The following is an 18092-nucleotide window of genomic DNA, read 5'->3' as shown; positions in this document are numbered from 1 at the left end:
ATAGACGTTTGCCACCAAGGAGGCCCACCAGTGTGGTCCAAATACCGTTTTACTGGGTTTACTAGACTTAATCTACTCCATTGCCACTATGCTACACTTCTAAGCTTCTCTATAGGTTAGAAGTATCAACAAGGGAGCAGTAACAACAAAGAAGGCCGCATGTTTGAAGTAGTCCGAAAAGAAGAGACCAGAATGAAAGGACATTCTCCTCCTCCCTAACACGCAAAGGAAAAAGATAGGCGAGCCAAACGAGGAAAAACATGTTCAAGTTGAGAAAAAAAAAAGCTGGCTAACAAAATGAAACCAGTAAGAGAAAATACACTTTTGGGCCAGCCAGTGCACATTTGCCAGATTCGTCGATTTATAATCTCATGTCAAGGGTGGCCATCTGTTGCCAGCATCGTGGACATATCCAACATTGTGAGCATCTGTGGAGCTAAGAGCAGGAGATATGGTTGAAGTTAAGCGTACGGTCAGAGTCACCACCACCCAGCACGTGCTCAAGGACATTCCTGCAGTTCAGGAAGGTTTCCCCATGAGAGAATGGTCTATCAGTGTATCCTTAGTGAACGACAAGGGAGTTGAAGTTCCTGCTACTATTTTTGACAAGGTCACGTATGCGTTGCATCCTACCTTTACAAATCCCATGAGAGTTTTCAAGAAACCTCCGTTCACTATAATGGAACAAGGTTGGGGTGGTTTTGATATCCCAATAACTTTAACATTGATAGACAAAGGTGGCGACAAGAAGATCAATCATGATTTGAATTTCTACAAGGAGAAGTATGTCATTGACAAGCCAATCACCATTAATACAACCAAGCCAAACCTTTTAAAGGAACTAGCAAAGTCAGGCCCCGTTCCAGGAATTACAGATGTAAATAATCCAACCGCTGAAAATGGTACCGACACTGCCGCAGCAGGTGGTAGTACCAATGGTGCAGCCGCATCTACAGCAGAGAAACGGAAAAGTACAGCGGACTCCAAGAATGTGAAAAGGGCCAAAACAACAGCTAATAAGGGTGGTGTCGATTTGGAGAAAATGGCAGACTTATTGACCAAGTTGAAGGAGGATGATTTGCTAGGCGTGGTGCAGATGATCAACGACAACAGAACACCTGAAATGAACATTAAAAACGACGTCGATAATGGTGAATTCACTATGGACTTATATACACTACCAGACACGCTATTGAAAAGTTTGTGGGACTATGTTAAAAAGAGGGCTGAATGATCAGCATTCTTCCTGGCTTTTATTTCCCTGTCTTTGTTTCTTAGTATAGTCTCTGTATCTTATATTTATACATATTTTTTTCTTCCAACTTTTCAATCTTTCCTTATGTCAACCAAGTGCTAAAAACCGAATAAATCGCAACTAACGCAACAGTAATAAAATTGCTACTAAAAACAGCGTTCGGTTTATAGATCTTGCCGGTTTTCCTTATACGTTGCTTACGTATACAAATATCTAAACAGACCATATTTTGACTGTTCCATCTCTACTAGCAGTTGCAACTCCCAAACCATCGGAAGATATTTTGACTTTGCTAACGACTCCATTATGACCTTGTAAGGTATTGAGAATTTCGCCCGTTATTGTGTCCCATACAAAAATACAAGTCGATTCGGCATATGATGTGAACATCAGCCTTCCACTTTTAGAGAAGTCTAGCGACAAGACCCCGGGATTGTCTATCGAAGCTTGGATGTTACTGTGTAAAGACCTCATTGAAGTTGAGTTTCGATCATCAAACGTATTTGAAATGGAATTATTGCTCGAAACGTCATAATTAACATATGTTGGTATGGTAGCTTGTAAATTGGAATCGTTGATCTGTTTCCTAACCTTATCAATTTCGTAGTTTGATAGCTCACCATCACAACGTATGTCGAAAAACTTGATTGATCCATTATCACACCCACATGCAAAGCAATTACCATCAGGGAAAAATTCAATTTCACTCGAGTCAAACTTTGAATTAACCAAGTATTTCCTACTGGCCAACGGATCCCTGATATCCCAAAGCATTGCTAATTTATCACTAGACGAAGTTACAAATAAATTAGGATTGGAATTGTTCATATCATTTTTATTAACACTTAAGGATAAGACATCCCCTAAATGCCCATAAAAATGACGAACATATCCTCCTTTTGAAGTGTCCCATAAAATACAACTTTTGTCTCCACTTGAGGTGATTAATTGTGTAGATGATTTAGGCAAAAATGACAAGTCGGATATGTATTCTTTATGATCTCGCAAAATTGACAACAAACCACCATTGTTGCTTTCATTCTTTATATCTGTGCCTAACTTGTGAACAATGCATGAGTTATCCAACCCGCCTGTTGCAACCAGTTTACCATCATGGCTTACGTCACACCCCATAACATACGGGTCATCCAATTCAACCAAGTTATTTTTTAGTCCTTTTACTGTATCCCAAACTAGTAGATATCCATCTTGTGACGAACTTATGAGGTGCTTGCTATCAGGATACCACGCACAACTTGAGATTTTATCGAAATGACCCTTCAAAGTTCTATAACTATTTAAGCTATAATTATTGATTACGTTAGCATTGTTATTTGACATTGATCTCAAGTTAGCATCTTGATTATCTTGTTTAATTTTCTTTAGCTGTAGTGTAAGTTGTTTTGACGCAGTCTGTGCAACATTAACATTATTGTTAAGAGTCCGGGAAAGCTCAAATTGTTTCTGCAGGGCAACTTCGATGTTCATTCTGGTCCTTTGGTATCTTATAGGAGAAAGATTTTAGAGGTTGACAACTGGCACTTTTCTGTTGTTTTCCCTATCCCCTCCGTTTGCTTCCTTTGTTTGTTCAATATCCCTCTATCCTGCGTATAGGTACTCTTTGGATTTGAATTAGGTCTTCAATAACCTAAATTCTGTAGTAGTATTGAAATTTAAAAATATGTTTTGGGTGATAAAAACGTGGAACTGAATGAAGGAAGAGGCAAAAGGCATTCAGATGCAATACTTCACAATTTGTGCAAACTTCGGGCCCAATTCGATCCCAGATGACTTGAGGATACTGCTGGGTTTAAGCCGATCGGCCCAATAGTTTTCTATAATAAGACAGAGCACATCAAAAATGGTTACATACATGAAACATACCATGAAATATGAAACATGTTACAGAATTTCGCATTTGTACAACCAAAAGATAAATTAGTCTACAATGAATCGCCAAAGATAACAGCAGCTTAAATCCACAAATCAAGCTCCTCAATCAGGAAAGAAGTATATGATTCTTTTGTACTTTCTTCTGCTTGTATTGATGACGGTTCAGGACCAACTTCCTCAAACCTTGGATAGTACTGAACCATAGTGTGGCCTTGGGTGATGTAAAGGTTATTGAAAACCTTCCAATAACACTCACGAACTTTACGAGCAGGATGGAACAAGCCGATCCATATATAATTTAGTAAAATTCCGCTCCCGAGAACAATACCTAAACTGTCAATAGAATCCATCACCTGAGTGATAACATGGGGGGAAGTTTCAAATATGTTCGGCCAAATCAAGTTCAATAAATTGATAAAGGCATCTTCGTATCCTTGGCCATAACTTCCTAAGGCCATATTCGTAACTACGCTGGATGCAATCTGTCTATGCACTAAATCTCTATCGGTCAATGCATCCAATAGTAAGGGGGTCGAAGCATAGATATAGTCAGATCCTACCTCTCCAATATATTCAAACATAAACGTCAACGCCTTCAAAACACCATTTTGCACATTCTTATCAGGATACCTGTATTCGTTCATTAATGCGGGAAGAACAGTGTATGGGAGACAAACATCAGCAACTATACCAAGGGCAACTGCAGTACAAACACGTAATTGACGTTCTTGGTTTTTCAAATTATTCAAAAGCACAACCAATAAATCTGCAGGCCCGATAACCTTAGCAATTAAACCAAACGTTTTATTGGCACTTTTTCTAATACTCTTCTTGTAAGCCTTTAGCATTTCTAGCAGTTCAAAAGAAATTCTCATCCATTCTTTATGACTAATATACTCTTGAGCTCTAATGGCTATATCTCCAATCAAAGGTATGTTCATTTCCTGAACCTTCTCATGTCTATTTTTCAAGATTGGCGTTAACGTTGACAATATTTGTGAAATAGGGGGATTCAAAAGTTCAATTTTTTCAACTGCCAAAATAACACACCTTAAAGCATTCAAAATTGATCCTAAAACATCAGGATAGACCTCACCTAGTGATTCATAAAGAATCGTGCCTAATCTGATCAGCAAGTCTTCTTCTTTGCATATCTTTAAAACACCACATATTCTCGCTATAAAATCGGCCGCTTGCTCTCTGATGCCAACATCTTTGTTCTTCAATCTATATAAAAGAACACTAATAATAGGCATAATATGCTCCTTCGATCTGATACCAAGATTATTCAAAATGTTGGCAAATCCGTTAAGGACTATCAAATTGAGTGCTTTGTTATCCAAAGTCTGGTGTTGAAAACAGTACAACAAACCGTTTAGTAATCTTGTAATTGTTTTATCATCCAAATCGAAACTACCCAAAGATTCTAAAACTCTATCAGAGACTTCCAAAGCCATTCTTCTGAATGGTTCTGATTCATCCTTTAAAGAAGGTAGTATGGAAAGGATCACTTCTTCCGAGCCAATTGTTAAGGATAAGGCGTAACACGCATTGATACACAGATTTTTGAATTTTTTATCCATTGCAATCCTCCTGGCCCAAAAGTTTTTGAAGAAGGGCTCAATGATATTACTTTCCACAATCAATCGTTTTTCAACTAAGTCTGGTTTACATATTTTTTCAAAAATAGTCAATATAGCCCTTTTCATGTCATCATCAACAGAGGCGCATTCTCTTCTCATGATTTTGAGCAACTCAAATGAATAGTAACTAGCGTTTTCAGCATTCATTAGCGGAACCAAATTACCCAGTGCTCTTATGAATTGTGCCAACGCTTTTCCTTTGTGAATTTTCAGACCTTTCCATAGAGGTTTTAGTAAGACTTCAAACGATTCAAAACCGTATGGAAATGAAGCATCAGCTAAAGAACTTACAGCGGAGGCTGCTGCAATTCTGATATTAGGAACCTCGTATTCCAGGTTCGTGATGATACATCGAACGAGTTGATTGAGATACGGTAGAACTGCGGAGCCCATAAGAACCGAGATTTGTTGTATAATTTTTAAGCCTGTTTGGCGAATAACCCAATCTTTCTTAGAATGACAGATGGCTTTTAGAAAAGGAACTAGAGTTTGGATACCTAAGGAGCTAGCAATGACAGCAAAAGCCTTGGCTACCATATTCCTAACGTAATCATCTTCATTATTCAGATCCGGGCGAAGCACAGTTAACATGGTATACAAGCCAACTACTTTTGTTAATTTGGAAATAACATCTCTTCCTTCGGTTCTCACCATGCTGTTATCGTCATTGAGTAAAGGCATAGTGACAATTAGGATTTTCTCGGTAAACGGCCTGATTGAGTCACCTAATTTAAACATTACTCGAGTTATAATCTTAATAAGTAAATGCCTTCCCTGTTCATCTAACTGTGGATCACTTAATAAAGGTAAGACGATATTGAATATCAGTTCGGGACCAAATGTCGGTGAGGAATCAGTAAGGCTTCTCATGGCTAATTTCCTTGCATTCGTGGTACCGTTTTTAATTTTTAGAATAAGCTTCATACATTTGATTTCCAGTTGTTCTGCTGGTGGTAACGCAGGTATATTTTTAGCTTTAAGAGTAGTTAATTTTCCAAAAATCTTAAAATCTAGCTCAGTAAAAGTCTGCAGATCTTTCATATCAGGAAGATTGTAGATCAGCTTGGGGTCAAATTTTTCCTGTTCGACTAAAGAATTATCTGAAAGTGCCAATAATTTCGAAGAAGTCGAAGCAAATGATTCAAATTTAGATATATCTGGTGGTAAATTTTCCAACGGTTTATAATCATCTGGAAACGGTACTATTTTGAAACTTGGAGGCAGTAGTCTGTCCAAATTTTCTCTAGTAAGGGGTATACCCATTACAATAGGGATGTCTTTAGTCTCATGGCGAACCATTCCACTCCTCTCCTTTGTATCTTCAACATCATCTGCACGACCGCCATCATTTTCACCATCCGATAACCTCCTCTTTCGTCCTCTTCGTATGCAATCTTTATCTGCTACGGAGGGTGTTCTGTCTCGTACCTCACTGCGGGTAGGTGTACTCTCTCGTATCTCATTGCGGGTCGGTGTCCTATCTCTATTTTCGTTTCCTTCTCTTCTTGTTGGTGTTCTATCTCTCCGATGACGTATCTCAAGGGATTTCTCATTAATCCCACCCGTTATGTCGTCTCCAAGAGCATCCGATGCCTGGTTACCTTCTAACCGATCCATCTTTTCCTTTATTACGTCGAACTGACGTTGCCTCTTGGTTGCCCTCCTTTCATCAACGCTTCCTATAACGCTGCCATCACTTTTGCGTTCTGCAAACACATCTGTTGCTTCCTCTGCGTCTTGGGCGAGTTCTCTGCTGACGTCCTTCGGCACCGAAAAAGACTGCACAAGCTTGTTACGACGTGTCACGTCTTCTGGCATCTTGTTGGAGCTTGATTCCTCTCTATGGTTCTATAAACAGGGGAGTTTTTGATATGGGAAGTCATTTTTGCATTTGCATGTTTTTCTTTTTGTTTTTCTTTTTGTTTTTCTCTTTCTCTTGTACTGATCTTCTGCTTCTATTTTGGGCAAACTCAATTTGGAGCGTCTCCATGTTTTTTTTCGAGGCCTCTTTGCTTCGTGATCCTTGTTTTGTGAAAAACGCCTTTTCTCTGCTCTTGAACGTACACACACCACATATTCCGTTGTTTGACCACCTTTTAACTATACAGGAGTGGACTACAGCTGTTACTGAATTTAGTGAGTGTGAAATTAAGGCTAATTTATTAGAAGAGAAGAGAAACAAGTTATTTTGGTGCGTTGAAGATAAAAGCAACCCCCTTACAACAACATACCGATACCAATCAAATTATATTACACTCGTTAACCAGCTAACCCTTGTTAAGTTTGAGCAAGATGCATATTAAGTCACTTTATTACTTACTGTTAACATTACAAGCGGTGTCCCATGCAGTTGACCCTGCTGTGGGAGCGGTAGACACAGATACCACAGCAGTAGTTGCTAATACAGATGCAACCACCACACCTGCAGCGGCAGCGGCAGCAGCAACGACGGATACAACTACCACACCTGCAGCGGCAGCGGCAGCAGCAACAACAGATACAACTACTACACCTGTAGCGGCAGCGGCAGCAGCAACAACAGATACAACTACTACACCTGCAGCGGCAGCGGCAGCGGCAACAACAGATACAACTACTACACCTGTAGCGGCAGCGGCAGCAGCAACAACAGATACAACTACTACACCTGCAGCGGCAGCGGCAGCGGCAACGACGGATACAACCACCACACCTGCAGCGGCAGCAGCAACAACAGATACAACTACTACACCTGCAGCGGCAGCGGCAGCAGCAACAACAGATACAACAGGCACGACGGGTACAAGTTCTCTCAGTAGTGAATCGTCTTCAAGTTCTTCCAGCCAAGCATCTACAAGTGCAGAAGCCATCGATCCAAAGAAAGTGTCTGATTCTGTTGTTGGAACGTGGTCTTCGAAATCAAACACAGTCTTCACAGGGCCGGAATTTTATGACCCTATCGATGAGCTATTGATTGAGCCTGCGCTACCGGGAATTTCCTATTCGTTCACAGAAGACGGATATTGGGAGGAAGCCATTTACCAAGTTTCTGCGAACCCAAAGAATCATTCTTGTGCAACTGCAATTTTGATGTTCCAGCATGGCACATACGAGAAGACTGACAACGGTAGTTTGGTGTTAACTCCTTTCAAAGATGACGGTAGGCAACTATTAAGTCAGCCATGTTCAGATGATGGCATATCGTTATACTCGAGATACTACCAGCCAGAGAAATTCAAGGCGTATCAAGTCTATGTCGATCCATTCCATGGAAAATGGAGAATTGATTTGATCAAGTCCAATGGTGAATACATGCAGCCATTATACCAAGTGTACAATCCTCCTCAAATGCTACCAACTATAACATTGAACCCAACTTCGGGTAGCAAAGAAACAGAGGTGTCAAACAAAGTCAAGAGAGAATTGGGATTGGAGTTGGGATTATCAGATCGAATTAAACGCTCTTTGGAAAACAGGTATAAGACAAATGCGATTCGTAAGGATAGCATCAACTATTCGTTATGGTGGTGGACCAGTGCTTCTATGATGGTCCTTGGTGGTGTTATTTTCATTTTTGCTTAAGTAGTTTTTCATTTTTTCCTTTCTTTTTGTATACTGTTTGTTTTATGTACTTTTTCCATTGAAAAGAAAAACAAAAATAAAAAAACAACAAATGACACGAAAACGAGATACTTTTAACGTATATTGCGATTTGTTTTCAGGTGTTATTGAACCTTTTTGTCTTTTTATAATTAGTATTTATAAAAGGTGGTAGGGGGATGGAATTATACAAAGCAAATTAACATGGGTTAATGTAGTAACCTTAAGAATTCAGCAAAGAAATAAAGTGATATGTTTAACTTTCCTTCCCCCCAGTATCTTCTCCGTTTGAGAGGAAGGGAGTGAGAAAAAGGAAAGAAAAAAAAAAGTAAAATAGAAGTAGTTCCAATAGTATGACTACAATTGTAGAATACAAACAACTAGTTCTTAATTTCATAGAATCTTCTGAATTTATCGTCCACCTTTGTTAAGTAGAAGGAGTTCTTTGGGATGTAATCGATGGAACCTTGAGGCTCAAAAGAGTGTTGTTGGTGGGCCTTTTCTCTTAAAGCAATGGCATCTTCGTATTCTTTTGGCGATTTAGAGATTCTCGAATCCAAACGTTGTTTGACATCTAGCTTGTCAGTGATTGAGGTGATATCGGAGATGACCTTCACAGAGAGCATGGTTGCTGCCAAACCGGAACCATAGGAAAACAACCCGATTCTCTTGTTTTGCAAGTCTTCACTACCAACAACGGAAAGGAGGGAACATAGAGATCCCCAGACGGAACCGGTATACATATTACCGACGTTAGTTGGCAATTCCAGAGAAGGTTTCACTGATTTGTTGAATTTTTCCTTTGACAAAGGCATGAAAGTTTTCTCGATTGATTTGTCAATCAAGCTAGTTTCGTAATCCAGAGCCAAGAATTTTGTTGGATCGATATCGGGGAATTTACTTGGATCTTCCCTAAAATCGTTATATAACAATCTTGCATATGATTTAGTGACCAACTTGCAAGTTGGAACATGGAATGCATTGTAATCAAAGAAATCCAAGCCAACGGTCCCCAAGGAAGAATTTGACAATTTCTTTGCAATTGCCTTTTTCGAATAAGCCTTATAGCAATAATCAACGGCCTTGACGTAACAAGCCAATGAGAAATGGCCATCAACGACGGGATATTCGCTTGTGAAGTTTGGTTTATAGAAATCGTAAGCGTGTTCCATATAGGAGCCTCTAACTGGTTCAAAGGCAATTGGGGCATTAGGGCCAATCAACAATGCAACTGTACCTGCACCACCGGTAGGTCTAGCAGCACCCTTCTCGTAGATGGCAATGTCACCGCAGACAACAATGGCATCTCTACCATCCCATGCGTCGGACTGGACCCAGTCAATACAGTTGATGACAGCAGAGGTACCACCATAACATGCATTGATATTATCGACACCTTCGACATCAGTGTTGTCTCCAAAGAGTTGCATAAGAACCGACTTGACGGATTTGGACTTGTCCAACAAGGTTTCAGTACCAACCTCCAAACGACCAACATTGTTGATGTCAATATTATAGTTGTCAATTAAATTCTTCAACACAGTCAATGACATGGAATATATGTCTTCTCTGTCGTTAACAAAGGCCATTTTTGTTTGGCCCAAACCAATGGTGTATTTCCCGCTTGAGACGCCATCGAAAGTTTCAAGCTCGTCTTGGTTGACGTATTGGCCTGGAATGTAGAATTGGATGGCTTTAATACCGACGTTTTGGACAGTCATATCGATGCAATGCAGAATGGATAATACTGGAGGTATGAGGAGGGAGAGGGAGAGACAAATAAAAGAGACAAATGAAGAGAAGGGAAGAGTGGGAGGGGATCAAGCAAAACAAAACAAAACGAAACGAAACGAAACGAAACGAAACAAGACAAGAGCAAACCAAGGAAAATAGGTAAAAGAAATAGCAAAGAGAACACAGATATTCCGTTTATACAGTTATACGAGGAGGGTATTTTGGAAACACAAACAGGAGATTCTGATTTTAATTTCAACAACCAGACACGAAAAAAAAAAAAAAATATTTAGACATTTCCCAAAAAATACCGAAAAATACCAAAAGTCAAAAATAAAAACAAAAATAAAAACAAAAACAAAAATAAAAAATAAAAAATAAAAATAAAAATAAAAATAAAAATAAAAATAAAAATAAAAATAAAAATAAAAATAAAAAATAAAATAAAAAAAAAAACAAATTAAAACTGAACGACAAGAAAAAAACCAACATTGGGCAACTTTAAAACCAATTAGGGGGGCCACTCTAAAACCAATTAGGGGGCCACTTTAAAACCAATTAGGGGGTCCAATTTCTATACGAGCGCAGATTCAGTTTGGGTGATTTCCCCAACGAAAAACAGTTGGGGCGCGTTTTCTTTCATGGTGACGATTTTCCCCCCTCTCTTTTCGAGGGCGTGGAAGGGAACGAGGGGAACGAGGAACGATGAAAACCGTACGAGGGGGGGGGGGCAAAGTAAACCAAGGGGGGCGTGCAACAGAGGGGGTGTCGCGACGCAACATATAGTGGGTGAGCTGGATGAAGTGAAGGAAAAAAAAAAGGAAAAAACAGGAGCAGCGCACAACACTTTGGCGGTGTCGTGGCGCAACACATGCGCCGGTTGTGCGTGTAATCAAACCCCGAGGATGGAGTTTGTTAATCTAAGAATGGAGGGGGTTAGGGCCCGGACCATTACTTGAGATGGGTTGAGGAAGGAAATTCAATGAGAGAGACACCGAGTGGGTTACGAAGCAAGGGTCACTTATATGATGGAACATGTGTTATGATGCACTGCAGTTAGGGTGCACTTGTACTACGTTGTATGTGTAAAGAAGGCGGTGCACGCAGGCGAGATGGTTAACGGACTTTGTTCTTCTTTCAAGTAGTTGGGGTTTTATACTTTTGTTTCTCTTTTGTTTTGATAAATGGTTCTAACAAAATCATTCATTAGACATCATCTCAAGGCAATGTCAGGCATCAAACCCATCTACTACGCGTCGCACGTCTACCCAAGAGGTACTGCCACCACCACCAACGTCAACATCTCGGCAAATGTTGAGTTGTACCTCGACTACAACTGTCCATACTCGGCCAAACTCTTCAAGAAGTTCCAGGACGAGGTGTTCCCCAAAGTTGACAATGTTAGCTTCACCTTCATCCATGTCGTCCAGCCGTGGCACGGGGTCCAATCGTCCGTTCTACACGAGATTGGAATTGCCCTCTCCAAAGTGGTTCCTGAGAAGTTCTGGGAGTACTCACGCTTGGTGTTTGATCTCATTGAACACTGGTATGACACCGAGATCATTGACATGACTAGGGGGGATATCATCGAGAGTGTCTTAAAGGAAGTTGCCCCCCTAGTGACAGAGACGCAATTAAAGCAAATCAGGGGGCTTGTCTCCATTAGGAGAAGCACGATTCCCGACAACACGGGGAATGGCGTCACTGGCGATGTCAAGTACTTCACAAGGTACCATCGCACCCGTGGTGTCCACATGACTCCTACGGTCTTCATTGACGGCGTGATTTCTTCCAACATTGAAAGCAGCACACCGACATTGGAAATCGTCAACCTCTTATCAAAATTGTAGCGGAGTTACTGTGTTCCAATAAGAAAGGGTAGAGGATGGCCCTCCTTCGCAGGGTATGGATCCTCATAAGTCCCTCCTTATAAATAATTGATATTTATGCATCTATATATATATGTATATATATATTGGATATTCGGTTTTATTCTTTATTTATCTTCACTAATTATTATTGACTTTTATTTACAAGTATTTATTTTTATTCATTATTACTAATTCTACTCTCACCATTGACACCGATATCCCCGCACGATCCCCACACTATCGCCGTAGTATCGCCGTAGTATCGCCGGTATCGCCGGTACTCCCGGCAATATCACGTGCCGACGCGCAAACACCGCCCGCGGCCTGTTCGCGGCACGTGACCACACTCTGACTTTTGTACCTTATAGGGTGCTATATATGGCCTTAACCCCGTCAAAAGTGTGGAAGCACCACAGCCGCCAAAAAAATTTATTTTTTCCTTCTTCCCTTTGTTGAACAAGCGCCCTCTTCGGGATTTAGCCGTTTGTTTGTCGGGGAATGGAATTTTTTTTTGGTTGTTCCATACTTCTCCCGCCACATACATAGACACACACTATAGCTAGAGGGGAGGAGCTTATAAGGGGGAGATCTGTGCGCCATACCAATTACAAATTGCACATGATCTATACGCATCGGCTTCAAATAATAATTTCAGTTGTACATACACTGAAGCGAGCAACTAACGTAAAGACCACTGGGGGGGTCTACCATTAGTATACAGAGACAATGCACAAACTGAAACAGTGTCGCAGTACAAGAGAAGCGGCCACAGAAGTAGTCCATGGACTCGTGGAGAATTTCCAAGCAATCCATTTTGTAGCAGGAATGGGTATAGGAATCACGTCCAACGTGCTCTACACTTTCCCCATTGAAGTTGTGAGACGGGGGTTCCACTATGTAGGCCTTGTCTACTTCTTCATCAACTTGGCGGTTGTTGCCATAACCCACTTGTTGTTTCTGCTCAAGTACATTGTGTTCCCGAAAATGTACCCGGAGAGATATCCAACGACGTTTTGGGAGTTTGTCCATGACGGTACAAAGAATGTCTTTCTTGGAGCAAGCTCAATGTCTATTACAACCATAGTGAATATGATGTACTTATTAAGGCCCAACTGGTGGAAATTCGTGTGGTCAATTTGGTGGCTCAACTTTGTACAGGCCATTTCCAATACTTTAATTGTGTTTTTCTTTATATTTTCCAGTTCGACAAGCAAGGAGTTCCGCCATCAGGGAAAACAAGTATTCGTCAAGATCAACCCTAGCATTATGTTACCCTTGGTGACATGCACAGTCACCAGTGCCAGCGGAACCCAAATCACAGAAATCCTCCCTAGAGAGTACCAACTGGCCATGATGATTATAACAACGATGCTCTTAATTGTGGCCATCTTCTCCTCCTTTGTTGCCATTAGTGTCTTATTCACGAGGTTCTTCAATTTTGGAATCCCGAAAAATGGCGCCTCCTTCACCATGTTTATCCCCATTGGAATTATGGGACAGGGTGGAATCGCCATCCTTGTCAATTCCCAAAACATATGCAATTACTACAATGTCATCGACGTCGTTCGTGATGTTGGTGTTGCATTGGGGGCAATTCTCTCCATTTCTCTCCTCGCCCTTGGTGTTCTCTTCACCGTGTGGGGGTGTTTGAGTGTCTTTTACGTGTACATTGGATGGCCGTCTCCGCATATGCGGGACAAGCTTGAAGTTAATATGCGCGGAGACCGGTTACTCAAATGGCTCGATTTTGAGTTGGTCTACTGGACACCGACAATGTGGGCGGCGACGTTCCCCTTTGCCACAATAGCGTTGTCAAGTCGTGAAGTTTGGGTGGTCAGTGGGATCAGTGGGTTCCGGGTGTTGAGTTGCATCTATGGGTTTGCCGTTATAGCCATTACTACGTGGTGCATGTTGGCAACGATGTTGTTTGTTATTCCATGGGAGTTACGACACCGTAAGGCTGTGGAGGCACAAGATGGGGAGGTGAATAAACCCGAGGGGAAAGTCAATGACGGGATAGTCAGTTTGCGAATAATTGCCTAAATAGGAAAAGGCGAAGAGATTCAGGGATTTGCCGCGGCAAGAGGGACAAATAAGGAGAAAAAAAAAGTGGAGGGAGAAATTTCACGTGTTTTTCCCCCAAAAACAAAGAAAAAAAAAGCCGAGAAAAATTATACACTAAAAAAAAAAGGCGGAGAGGTTTTTTTTTTTCACTTTTTTTTTTCACTTTTTTGGTTGTGGGGTATAATATTGAAGAGTATATATGTATATATGCCTATATGTATATGAGAGTATCTCGGTTCATGTATATAAGGAGAACAAGATAAATAAATATAAGGGTGACTCTGATGCAGAGCGTAGTGGAGACTGCACGGGACACCAGTAGCTGGGGAGACCCTGAAGACGATTAGCAAAGAAGAACGAGAGAGCACAAGAGTGAATGGAGCTATTTGTTTGATGCTAGCCAGAGGAGGTAGTTTTGTTCTGGGACGGAGCAAGTTGAAGCGGGCACCTTTGCGTAGACTGGGGAGTCAAAGGAGAGTCTCTTTGGGAAGCGGAGGGTTAGTGGTTGGATATCGTCTTCAAAGTCGGACTCAGAGTCCGAGAGGGGGTCATGGACCAGCTGTGGGAGGGCAATGGAAGTTTCAATTTCCAGGTCAAAGAGTTCGTCGGTCATTGTAGTTGTATGTGTTATAAGAGCTGTATGTGTTATAAGAGCTGTATCAATTATAAGAGCTGTATGGTTTATAAAAGCTGTATCAATTGCGATGGATATACTAGCACTAGATGCAATAGTGGTGGTGAAAGCCGTTTGTGTGCAAAGAGATTCTGTAAAAGTACCCCTGATACGGGATACACAACCATTGGAAAAGTGGGCATGTCTCCAATATATATATGTGCAAATACAAATTACACATTTACTCACACAAATTGAACATTTACTCACACACTACACTATACACACATAAATCCACCACACCAAACCACAACCACAACCACCACATTGTCCAAATGCAGAATGAGTAACCCACCAGGTGTTTGCCGGACCGTGTTAGTCATTGCGCTCCCCCTCCCCCCCAAAATGACCAACTTTTATGCGAGATTGCCGTATTCGGCGTGTCCGCGGGGCTTCTCGAACCGATGACCAAGTTCCACACTTTTCCACGAAGCGGCGCCCAATCTCCGATACACCCACTAAACCCGCCACTGGTTAAACCGGTTCTAACAACCACCACAGTGAGCAAACAGTGTGGAACGAAAAAAATAAAAATAAAAGTAAAAATAAAACCATTCTCATACACCATCAGCGGTTAGAGACAACGGAGTTCCTCATTGAAGGCCCTGTCACTCGACGGAGATAGCGGCTGCATCTAATAAAGCGTGGATTTTATATGCCACATTTTCACCTTGTACTAGTCGATGATAAATGTCCACATTTTCATTATTATCAATACCGGCATTGACAGTAACTGCCAATTCGGCCAATTGCACTACAGTCTCCTCATTTGATAAAACCTTCTCTAATTCGCCTATTGGCATCTCCTCGAGTATCCGTTTCACGAGTTCCTGAAACCGTGCAAACTCGTCAACGCACTGAACATTGCCGTCTTCATGGTAAGTTTTGTCATTTGATCTGCTCTCCGACAATACCAACGTGATGTAGAACTGTGCCATCTCCTGACTGACTATCCGTATATCCTTTAACCACATATGTGCCTCCATAGCCGTCGCACTGGTGGCAACAACAGCATGTGCCACAGCACCAGGCTCAACACTAACCCGTAATAACTCCGAATCGTGGCCACTACTCCCTAATATGGACACAGTCACGTGCTCGTGCTCAAGGTTGAGGGGACCCCGATAAATATCTTCCACAGATGTTGCTCCACGCCCCCCTTCAAATCCATCCCCCCCCGCATCGGCTATGGAAATGTCCTCGCATACCTCACCGAGCTCTTGAACAACAATGAGCGCCTTGATAACCTCAATAGCCTCTTCCCTAAACCCAATACGTACTAGACTGTCTACAACCTCTTTGAGATCCTCCTCAAAGACCCCTGTCTGAGAACCAACGGCGTCCTCAACTAACATGTCGATGCTCTGGAGGACTTTCCCAACGTCTCCACAATAACTGTAGTGTCTCATCATCATTCTCGCCATACGTCTCTCGGGGAGGTACCTATATGCAGCATAATCATGTAAGACCCTCTCGGTTAGCTCCTTCTCCCCGTCTTGAATACTGGCCTCCATTACCATGAGGAACATCTCAGGGGTCATCTTCATCCCCATCTGGCCCATGTCTGCAACAACACCTTCGTAGAGCATGACATCCATCCGTCTCCTACGTAGGATCCCTTTGAGAAGGATCCTCATCTCCTCATATTCAACCCCAATTTCGCTGTTGAGGAGATCCTTGAAAAAATCATCAATAAAACTACTGTTAAACTTGTCCATCTCCTTATCAATCTTGTGCAATACTAGTTGGTATTGGCCCTGCCCCCAAAGGTTGAGATTTCGAGGCTTGTCCAATTTATACCATCCCTTCTCAATCGCCTCATAGAGTCTACGTCCATTGTCTCCATTGTCACCATTGCCACCATTGTCTCCATTGTCTCCATTGTCATCATTGTCACCATTTAGCTCTTCTTCAAAGGAAACTCCATCTCTAAACTCTTCTTGCATCTCTCGACAAATCTCGTCCCGCTTCTCGGTGAACTTGACCAATGGAACCTTCACTAACATCCCAAAATAGGCATCGTACACTTTTAACATCCCTTCCCAATCTTGCACTTTCTCACATTTCTCAATAACATTGTAAACGTCACCTGGAAGATCCTCCTTCCGCATATAATGGTACCGCCGCATCTCCCTAATAAGATACTCCTTCTTACTCCGACTTAACTTCTCTCCTGAATCCAGCGCTGCCCGTCCACTCTCCACGAGCCGTCCAGCGAAATCCTTGACTCTCTCAGATACATCCAATGGCTCTGTAACACCTTCGTTAAGCTTCTCCAACCAGTTGGGGAACTCCCGCAATAACTTCTCGTTCATGACGGAGCTGATAATATTGTTGTTCTTGACACTCTGATCCTTGGCACCTACTTTGGTTCCGGCCTTGCCAGTACCGCCGGCAAACTTCTCCCTTGTCAGACCGCCCCCTGGCTTCACCAACGGCAACCTGTGTCCTCTTCTTGTTGCCCGGCTCGCATACTCCCGCTTAACCTGCATCGTATGCACAAGGTGCACCGCGTGCATCTTCTGTTCGGCCCGTACGGCAGGCACTCTCCGAATACATCCTCTTGCTGCTCTCAACATGTCCGGTACAAATATCCTGTTTAAACGTCTTGGTGACTCAAATAGATTTGTAGTGGACACCCCCCAACTCCCCTTGCTGATATTGCACAACGGTTTCAACCTGAAAAATTTCACACTCTAACATTCTCACACTCTAACATTCTCACACTCTAACACATTCGCCGTTGCTCCTCGCGTCGCTTTTCTCGTCTCTCACGTCTCAGTTGGGCCAATTCATGCACCGTTTTAAATGTATTTGTAGACCTTCATTTGGTATTTCTTTGTGTCTCTTGGTGACCCTCCTAAGCAGACTCTCATCAACCATCCACTCTCATACCAAAGTCTATAATGTCGTTTCTAGGTCTGGGCGGTAAAAAGGAACAGGCGCAGCAGCAACCACAGCTGTCGCCAGATCAAGCCCAAATTGTCAGCCAAATCAAATCTGATATCTCGCAAGAAATCGCAACTAACTACGCAACTGCCCTTGTGAACTCTCTCTCGGACAACTGCTTCGAGAGGTGTATCTCTCTCCCGACAGCATCCTTCTCCAAGGACAACGAAAAGTGCGTTACCGACTGCACGGGGAAGTTCATGAGGTCCTGGAACATCATCTCCCAGGCTTACGTTTCCAGAATCAACCAAAAGTAGCAGCATTGTCCAGCTTCAAATGGCAAATGAACATATAGATCCATGTATGCTAATACGTATATATTCCTATACATATACATCTTCATAATATATACATATATATATATGTATATATATATATATATCGGTTATATCCTGTACATAATATACATACAGATGTACAACATGCACCAA

At 41.9% G+C, this 18092-nt stretch overlaps 9 protein-coding genes across 9 annotated transcripts; 5 read left to right on the top strand and 4 right to left on the bottom strand.

The window, feature by feature from the left end:
- Nucleotides 1-451: 451 nt before the first annotated feature.
- C5L36_0C11430 (uncharacterized protein) lies at nucleotides 452-1234 on the top strand (the record flags this gene model as incomplete). The annotated part of the gene is made up of 1 exon (XM_029466855.1): nucleotides 452-1234. The coding sequence occupies one exon, from the start codon at nucleotides 452-454 to the stop codon at nucleotides 1232-1234; it is 783 nt and encodes a 260-aa protein (XP_029322715.1).
- A 234-nt stretch (nucleotides 1235-1468) lies between these two features.
- C5L36_0C11420 (uncharacterized protein) lies at nucleotides 1469-2743 on the bottom strand (the record flags this gene model as incomplete). The annotated part of the gene is made up of 1 exon (XM_029466854.1): nucleotides 1469-2743. The coding sequence occupies one exon, from the start codon at nucleotides 2741-2743 to the stop codon at nucleotides 1469-1471; it is 1275 nt and encodes a 424-aa protein (XP_029322714.1).
- A 485-nt stretch (nucleotides 2744-3228) lies between these two features.
- C5L36_0C11410 (uncharacterized protein) lies at nucleotides 3229-6609 on the bottom strand (the record flags this gene model as incomplete). Its single annotated transcript, XM_029466853.1, has 1 exon — nucleotides 3229-6609. One exon carries the CDS (start codon nucleotides 6607-6609, stop codon nucleotides 3229-3231), a length of 3381 nt encoding a protein of 1126 aa, XP_029322713.1.
- Nucleotides 6610-7083: 474 nt separating this feature from the next.
- Nucleotides 7084-8352, top strand: C5L36_0C11400 (uncharacterized protein; the record flags this gene model as incomplete). Its single annotated transcript, XM_029466852.1, has 1 exon — nucleotides 7084-8352. One exon carries the CDS (start codon nucleotides 7084-7086, stop codon nucleotides 8350-8352), a length of 1269 nt encoding a protein of 422 aa, XP_029322712.1.
- Nucleotides 8353-8750: 398 nt separating this feature from the next.
- Nucleotides 8751-10091, bottom strand: C5L36_0C11390 (uncharacterized protein; the record flags this gene model as incomplete). The annotated part of the gene is made up of 1 exon (XM_029466851.1): nucleotides 8751-10091. One exon carries the CDS (start codon nucleotides 10089-10091, stop codon nucleotides 8751-8753), a length of 1341 nt encoding a protein of 446 aa, XP_029322711.1.
- Nucleotides 10092-11288: 1197 nt separating this feature from the next.
- On the top strand, nucleotides 11289-11954 carry C5L36_0C11380 (uncharacterized protein; the record flags this gene model as incomplete). The annotated part of the gene is made up of 1 exon (XM_029466850.1): nucleotides 11289-11954. The coding sequence occupies one exon, from the start codon at nucleotides 11289-11291 to the stop codon at nucleotides 11952-11954; it is 666 nt and encodes a 221-aa protein (XP_029322710.1).
- Nucleotides 11955-12701: 747 nt separating this feature from the next.
- Nucleotides 12702-14018, top strand: C5L36_0C11370 (uncharacterized protein; the record flags this gene model as incomplete). Its single annotated transcript, XM_029466849.1, has 1 exon — nucleotides 12702-14018. The coding sequence occupies one exon, from the start codon at nucleotides 12702-12704 to the stop codon at nucleotides 14016-14018; it is 1317 nt and encodes a 438-aa protein (XP_029322709.1).
- Nucleotides 14019-15320: 1302 nt separating this feature from the next.
- On the bottom strand, nucleotides 15321-17291 carry C5L36_0C11360 (uncharacterized protein; the record flags this gene model as incomplete). Its single annotated transcript, XM_029466848.1, has 1 exon — nucleotides 15321-17291. The coding sequence occupies one exon, from the start codon at nucleotides 17289-17291 to the stop codon at nucleotides 15321-15323; it is 1971 nt and encodes a 656-aa protein (XP_029322708.1).
- Nucleotides 17292-17618: 327 nt separating this feature from the next.
- C5L36_0C11350 (uncharacterized protein) lies at nucleotides 17619-17918 on the top strand (the record flags this gene model as incomplete). The annotated part of the gene is made up of 1 exon (XM_029466847.1): nucleotides 17619-17918. One exon carries the CDS (start codon nucleotides 17619-17621, stop codon nucleotides 17916-17918), a length of 300 nt encoding a protein of 99 aa, XP_029322707.1.
- Between the last annotated feature and the right edge of the window lie 174 nt (nucleotides 17919-18092).

The sequence above is a fragment of the Pichia kudriavzevii genome, chromosome 3 (assembly GCF_003054445.1).
Source record: "Pichia kudriavzevii chromosome 3, complete sequence".
NCBI lineage: Eukaryota > Fungi > Ascomycota > Pichiomycetes > Pichiales > Pichiaceae > Pichia > Pichia kudriavzevii.
The sequence above is the reverse complement of the archived record's forward strand: the minus strand, read 5'-3'. Positions and strand labels throughout refer to the sequence as shown.